Source organism: Somniosus microcephalus, unplaced genomic scaffold (assembly GCF_052327205.1).
Source record: "Somniosus microcephalus isolate GS21.2 unplaced genomic scaffold, FLI_Smic_1.0 unresolved_chr4, whole genome shotgun sequence".
Classification (NCBI taxonomy): domain Eukaryota; kingdom Metazoa; phylum Chordata; class Chondrichthyes; order Squaliformes; family Somniosidae; genus Somniosus; species Somniosus microcephalus.
The window spans coordinates 37,474,607-37,482,131 of NW_028225182.1; the positions used below are offsets into that span (position 1 = coordinate 37,474,607).

The 7,525-nt window shown below is 47.9% G+C and overlaps 1 protein-coding gene across 1 annotated transcript; it reads right to left on the bottom strand.

Moving 5' to 3' along the window:
- Window positions 1-4,307: 4,307 nt before the first annotated feature.
- LOC147090556 (zona pellucida sperm-binding protein 3-like) lies at window positions 4,308-7,259 on the bottom strand. The gene is made up of 9 exons (XM_085977306.1): window positions 6,837-7,259; window positions 6,123-6,238; window positions 5,932-6,035; window positions 5,664-5,841; window positions 5,445-5,571; window positions 4,946-5,034; window positions 4,742-4,863; window positions 4,536-4,670; window positions 4,308-4,457 (listed from the first exon to the last, which is right to left on the bottom strand). The coding sequence occupies exons 1-9, from the start codon at window positions 7,236-7,238 to the stop codon at window positions 4,333-4,335; spliced, it is 1,398 nt and encodes a 465-aa protein (XP_085833432.1). The 5' UTR covers window positions 7,239-7,259; the 3' UTR covers window positions 4,308-4,332.
- Between the last annotated feature and the right edge of the window lie 266 nt (window positions 7,260-7,525).

Here is a 7,525-nt window from a genome sequence, read left to right on the forward strand (position 1 = left end):
CTTTGGGAACCATCGGCCCAAAGTCGCCTGTAAAAGAAAGAAATAAAGACTTGTATTTATATAGCGCCTTTCACAACCTCAGGACATCCCAAAGCGCTTTACAGCCAATGAGGTACTTTTTGGAGCGCAGTCACTATTGTAATGTCGGAAAGAAAGCAGCAATTTGCGCACAGCAAGCTCCCACAAACAGCAACGAGATAATGACCAGATCATCTGTTTTTAGTGATGTTGATTGAGGGATAAATATTTGCCAGGACACCTGGGGAAAACTCCCCTGCTCTTCTACGAAATAGTGGCCATGGGATCTTTTACGCCCGTCTGAGAGGGAAGACGGGGCCTCAGTTTAGCATTGCGGCCGAAAGACAGCACCTCCGACAGTGCAGCACTCCCTCAGTCCTGCCCTGGGGTGTCAGCCTAGATTATTATGCTCGAGTCTCTGGAGTGGGACTTAAATCCACAACCGTCTGAGTCAGAGGCAAGGGTGAGTTTGGGATCGATACAGGGTTATGGAGAGAGCGGGGTAGTGGGATTAGTTTGGGATTGATACAGGGCTATGAGGAGAGAGAGGGACAGTGAGATTAGTTTGGGATTGATACAGGGCTATGGGGAGAGAGCGGGGCAGTGGGATTAGTTTGGGATTGATACAGGGCTATGGGGAGAGAGCGGGGAAGTGGGATTAGTTTTGGATTGATACAGGGCTATGGGGAGAGAGCAGGGCAGTGGGATTAGTTTGGGATTGATACAGGGCTATGGGGAGACAGTGGGGCAGTGGGATTAGTTTGGGATTGATACAGGGCTATGGGGACCATGTGGGGCAGTCAGGTTAGTTTGGGATTGATACAGGGCTATGGGGAGAGAGCGGGGCAGTGGGATTAGTTTGGAGATTGATACAGGGCTATTCGGGTAGAGCGGGCCAGTGGGATTAGTTTGGGATTGATACAGGGCTATGGAGAGAGAGCGGGGCAGTGGGGTTAGTTTGGCATTTATACAGGGCTATGGGAAGAGAGTAGATCAGTGGGATTAGTTTTGGACAGTGACGGCTGATTTACCATTTTGGACAGGTGTGGCCTACACTGCCTAACCAAGCCAGCTTGTTCCCATGGCAATGGGGCCTTGGCACAGTCCTCCCAGCAATCTGCCTGACACTTTTTGCGTAGTCTTTGTGATGAAATGCCAACAAAAAAGACAGGGCTGAAGTGGGAACTGCCTGACCATCGTGAGCCGGAACGCTCAGCCGCTGAGTCGAGGACATGACTACGACCCCTGCACTGGAAGTCTCGGAGAGGCAGGTTTGGATTGCTGCATCGGAGAGAGAGAGCTGGCACTGATTTGATGGGCTGAACGGCCTCCCGCTGCGCTGCGAACCTCGGGGGTTCAGAGACACCTGAGCCAACAAACTCATCTGATTGGCGGTCCGACAGAAAACCGCTCCCACCGCACGTGCTCAAAAGTTTCTACCCCCATCGCAGGCAGAAGAGTCTCTGATCTTCAAATGTAATTCACTGCCTGAAGTGTTGTGAGGCATTTTAACGTGGTAAGGAACCATATAATTGCAGATGTTATCAATAAACCTGAAACCTGCCCCAACAGTAGATCATCTTAAAGGTGTCAGCCGGTAGCACACTTGCCTCCGAGTCAGAAGGTCGAGGGTTCAAGTCCCACTCCAGAGACTTGAGCCCATAATCCAGGCTGACACTCCCAGTGCAATGCTGAGGGAGTGCTGCACTGTCAGAGGTGCCATCTTTCGGGTGAAACGTTAAACCGAGGTCCCATCTGCCCTCTTAGGTGAATGTAAAAGATCCGACGGCTGCTATTGGAAGAAGAGCAGGAGGAGTTCTCCCCAGTGTCCTGGGGACAATATTTATCCCTCAATCAACATCACTAAATACAGATTATCTGGTCATTTTCACATTGCTGTTTTTGGAAGCTTGCAAATTGGCTGCTGCGTTTCCCACATTACGACAGTGACTCCATTTCAAAAGTACTTCATTGGCTGTAAAGCGCTTTGGGACATCCTGAGGCCTCCAGCCCGACAACACCCCCGTCTCCGAGATATCTGCACTTCTTCAATTCTGCCCTCTGGAGGATCCCAGATTTCAATCGCTCCACCGTTGGCGGCCTTGTCTTCAGCTGCCTGGGCCCCAAGCTCTGGAATTCCCTCCCTAAACCTCTCCATGCTCCTTAATACCTCCCTCTTTGACCAAGCTTTTGGTTATCTGCCCTAATATCTCCTTATGTGGCTTGGTGTCAAATTTTAATTGAAAGCGCTTCTGGGACATTTCAGTACGTTGAAGGGGCGACATAAATGTAAGTGGTTAAGTATTGACAACAGTCCTACTGCAGATTTCAGCCAGCATTCACTGACCAGGGTCGGCCACGAGAGATACAAAAGTGTGCTCGTTAAGTTTGTGTGGATTCTAGCCCCACCTGATGTTGGAGATCCAGTACGGCAACTCAATCCCACTTGGGGACCTAGTATGTTGGTTAGACATAATTATTTTTTATTGTAGGTCCCACACTCACGTCAGAGATGTTTAGAAAGAACAATCTTTTATTTATACAGCACCATACCATGTTCAGGATGTCCCACCAACACCTTAAACATTCATTCCCCCCACCACCGGCACACTGTGGCTGCAGTGTGTACCATCTACAAGATGCACTGCAGCAACTCACCAAGGCTTCTTCGGCAGCATCTCCCAAATCCATGACCTCTACCAGCTAGAAGGACAAGGGCAGCAGGCGCATGGGAACACCAGCACCTCCAAGTTCCCCTCCAAGTCACACACCATCCTGACTTGGAAATATATCGCCGTCCCTTCATATAGTCGCTGGGTCAAAATCCTGCAACTCCCTGCCCAACTGCACCTGGACTAGAAAGCAGCTCACCACCACCACCACCTTCAAGCCTAACTAGGCATGGGCAATAAATGCAGGTCTTAGCAGTGACACCCACATCCCATGAACAAATTAAAAAATGCACTTCGTAACCAATGAATTACTTCTGAAATGTAGTCACTGTTGTCAGAAACATGGCAGCCCATCAAGAGCCTACAAACAGCAATGTGATAATGGCCAGATCATCTTATGATGTTGGCTGGTGGATAACAATTGGTCAGAGGGAAGAACTCCCCTGCTCTTCTTCCAAAAGTGCCATAGGATCTTTTACATCCACCCGAGGGGCCAGAAGTGGCCTCGGTTTAACTTCTCATCCGAAAGATGGCACCTCCGACAGTGCAGCACTGGGAGTGTCAGCCTGGCTTTTGTACTCAAGCTTTCTATAGTGGGATTTGAACCTACGACCTTCCGACTCAGGCTAGAGCGCTGTCCACTGAGCCACGGCCAAGACCGAAAGCCATTTAAGGGGCCTTCAGAGATGCAATTCCTCAGGTGACTAATCCTGCAGGTTAACAAGCCATCGACAGCACAGAAACAGGCTATTCAGTCCAACTAGTCCATGCTCCACACGAGCCTCCTCCCACCCTTCATCTCACCCAAACAGCATATCCTTCCTCCCTCATGCTTCGAGCTCCCCCTTAAATGCAGCTACACCATTCGCCTCAACCACTCCGTGATAGCGAGATCCACATTCTCACCACTCTCTGGGCAAAGAAGTTTCTCCTGAATTCACCATTGGAGTCATTAGTTAGTTACTACCTTGTAGTTACAGGCCCCGAGTTCTGGTCTTGCCCCCAAGTGGAAACATCTCGATATCTAACCTATCAAACCCAGTCATAATTTTAAACACCCTCAGCCTTCTCTTTCCTAGAGAAGGCATCCCAAACAGGTCAATCTTTCCTAATAAGTCGAATCTCAGTTCTGGAATCATCCTAGTAAATGTTTTGCACCCTCACTAGTGCCGCTATCATTTTTAGAATATGGACATCTACCCCATTTAGACTCATTATCCCAGTCAGTTATAGAGGACTAAACAACCTCCACTTCTAGTAATAAACTAATCCCAGCATTAAAATTTCCAGGAACATTGCAATTTCATGGGGCTCAATAATCAGTCCCACTAACCTCACGCCACAAGAGCCCCACAAACCTCCTTAACAAGGGACAAACAGCAGGCCAAGATAACTCGCTCCAGGCAAACACTTCCAAGTTGCTGTTAATAAACTAGTGAAATGGGGCAGATACCCCAGTAGCCTGATATCTGGTGAAAAGCTTAAATACACTCAGCAGGCATGCCACTGGGTCAAGAATCATTAATGGAAGTAAATAAATATGGAAAACTTCCCATATTCAGAATGCAAATCCCCAGCCGTGATTAATGACCAAATGCAAGCAATAACCATGACAGATTTGCTAATTTCACCACTTTATTAATCACAAGTTGTTGCGCAGGGTTTGCTTGTGTTTCCTGTACAGGAACAAGGCGATCAAAGAAGCAGAGATCAGAGACACAGCAGTCACAGTCAGGGCCACCATCAGGACCACCTCAGACTCCGCACCTAAACATCAATGAGAAACCAACAGTGAGTGAAAGAAATACTGAGGGGGAAATGGAAACTAGCAGTCGGCCAACTCACCACCTGGAGACCTCTCCGCCATCCGCTGCTCAACCTCATTAAGGGACTCAGTTGCCAGGTCTGTCACATCAGTGTCCAGAATGACCAGGGGTCCAAGGGAGGCCTCACCCTCCCACTTCAATTCAGCATCACTCCCTGCAATATCAAACATTCCAGTTAGAGAGGGTAAAGGGCAACCTCCAACATCTAGAGAATCAATGTCCTACCAGCTTCAGGAACAAGATCCCTCCTTCCTCTGGAATCAAATCCAAACTCCCTTGTGGCACTGCAGTTGCCCAAGTGACAACAGGCACAAACGTCATTGTTGGATACTTCCAATGGAGCCCAGCTAAACAAGAGAATCAGTTTCACAATCAGGTTGGGCATCACATCTCCACACAACACATCCCTGAGAGAGAGGGGGCACTTACACATTCTGCATCTTCTGGAAAGTACAAGCTTTGCTCATGGAATCTCTCCGATCCACTGCAGCAACCTTCAGGTGACAGGAGATGAAAATCTGAGGGACACAGTCAACACAAGTCATTATATAGTGACTCCCTCCCAACTTGGGAACTCAATGAACAGGTGGATTCAGGGGACAAGTAGCAGAATGGATAGCAAGCTGGCTAGAAACAGAGAAAAGTGGTTAATGTTAGTGATTCATAGGATCACAGGATATACAGCAGAGGGATTTCAGGGGAAACTTCTTTACCCAGAGTGGTGAGAATGTGGAACTCGCTACCACGGAGTGGTTGAGGTGAATAATGTAGATGCATTTAAGGGGAAGCTAGATAAATACATCAGGGAGAAAGGAATAGAAAGATATGTTGGAGTTAGATGAAGAGGGGTGGGAGGACACTCATGTGGAGCACAAGCAAGTTATGCAGAATGGCTGTGAATACTTTGCAATGGTCGGCTTCTTCTTACCAAGGAACGGTCATCTCCAAAGAAGCGGAACGCATCCAGGTCAAAGTGGAGCTTGTCCAGCTCACGCCCGTCTCTTGGCAACACGAAGGTTGAGAAGGAGTCCTCAGCTTTGCTGTCCAGGAGGCAACTGAAGAAATAATTTTTAAGAAAAGGGACATTGAGTGAATCAAGAGAAGCCATTGAGACAGGACTAGCTGGAGAAAGCAGAGCGCTCCTTACCCATTGTAGTCAATGATGCTGTATCTCGGGGTGGAGTCCGTGTCTGGGCTTAACGTAGCGACACAGCGATCAATGTAGAGCTTCAGGGGCATGTGGTTGGTCATTGAAACAGAGGCCTCAATGTGAATGAGGTCACCCAGGTAGTAGACAGTCGAGGTGCGCTCTGTGAGCCAGTCATCTGAAGTACAAGAGGGACAAGGGTTGGAGACTGGGTACAACTGCCAGTGGGTGACTACAGGAAGTCATTCCCCATCCACCCATCACATACCGTTCATTAGGCGCAGAGAGAATGACAGAAGCCCCTCTCCAGACTTGGTGGAGCTGAACGGGATCCAGGTGGGCTTGATCGGGTCACTGCTCACATTGCCCTTCCTGGAAAGACAATGGTGCCATTTTAGGACAAGGTCAGAGAACTACACCAGCTGTAGACGTTATTCGCGACAGTGTAAAGAATCTTACCTAAAATAGTGGCACTCAATGGGAACGACAGCTCCATTAGTTCTCACAATGACAGATCCATGGGCCTTGGGGGTGTGGTTCAGGTGGGTGGCGTAGACCAGGAAATCTCCAGACATCTGAAAGACATCAGGTTCAGAAATGGACAACATTCTACTCAGGTGGTTGGAAGTTGTGCAGCCTCAGTAGCTAATGCAAGGAGGGGGATTGCAAGCACAAGACAATTAAACGGAATAAAGACTCAATGAAAGGACAGCTTCACTTCAATAAAAGGAGCCACAGGTTGATAATTCAGAGCAGCCACAGGTTGATAATTTAGAGCAATGAAAAGAACAAGATTAAATCCTCATTTAATCACAGCTCCTCTGTATTCGATATAGATATAGATAGAGAAAAAAAAACTGAAGATTGTAGATAACTGAACCATTAAACTGAATCCCCAGGGACCTGAAAAATCCACAAGACAAGATGTATGGAAGGAAAAGTTTGAAGAACTAAGTGAAGGCTCAAGGCCAATAGGGCTGAGATCACAAGGTTGGAGACTAAGGAAGACAAGTTAAAGCGAAGGACAATGCATAATTCAACACAAGTCTGAGGATTTAAAAGCAGGAGACAGGAATCTCCTCAACATCAATGACTTTTCACCAAAGGTAGGAATAAAGAATTGGGTCTAATCCAGCCACCAAGCTTAGAGCAAGAGTTGAGGAATCACATTACCTTCACTCTGCTGCCACACTCATGCAGCCCATAATCAAAGAGGACGGTGTGGTTCTGAGAGTAGATCCCGGTTGGCCGACAACCTGCCGTCCCCAGGGTCAGGTCAGCAGCTTTAATCAGGTGCCTGGTTCCAAATAAATCCATCTGTACCCTGACCAGCAGGTTGTGCTCTCCACACTGCACCCTCACAGTCTGCAGTGGAGACACACTGCGCCCCTCAGACACACTGAAACCAGAGCCAAAGGGAGACCCAGGAGAAGGGACTCGCTGAGGCCCAGGGGTGGCTTTTACTCTTCTCCATGGAAACCTCTGGCCCCCAAACTGTTGCCAAATATCAGAGGAACAAACAGCTCCAACTAACACCAGCACTGGGAGCAAACCCCTCACTACAAAATCCCCCATGATACTAAAAACACAACTATCCCTGCACCCATCAACAAGCACCTTTTATACACACAACCTGCAGTCACATTGAGCCGATTGGCCCCAAGCTCCACAATTTCTACCCAATGACAGAACTCATGTATTTATTGCCAGGCGGGCCTATTTTAATTCGACCAATCGGAGTGACTCTTTTGATTGGGTGGTTACACCAATCAACTGTACACTTTTATGTGTGGGTGATTAACCATTTAGCCTGTAAATAAATAAAACTTTAAAGGAACCTGAACAAACTAATTTCAAATTTG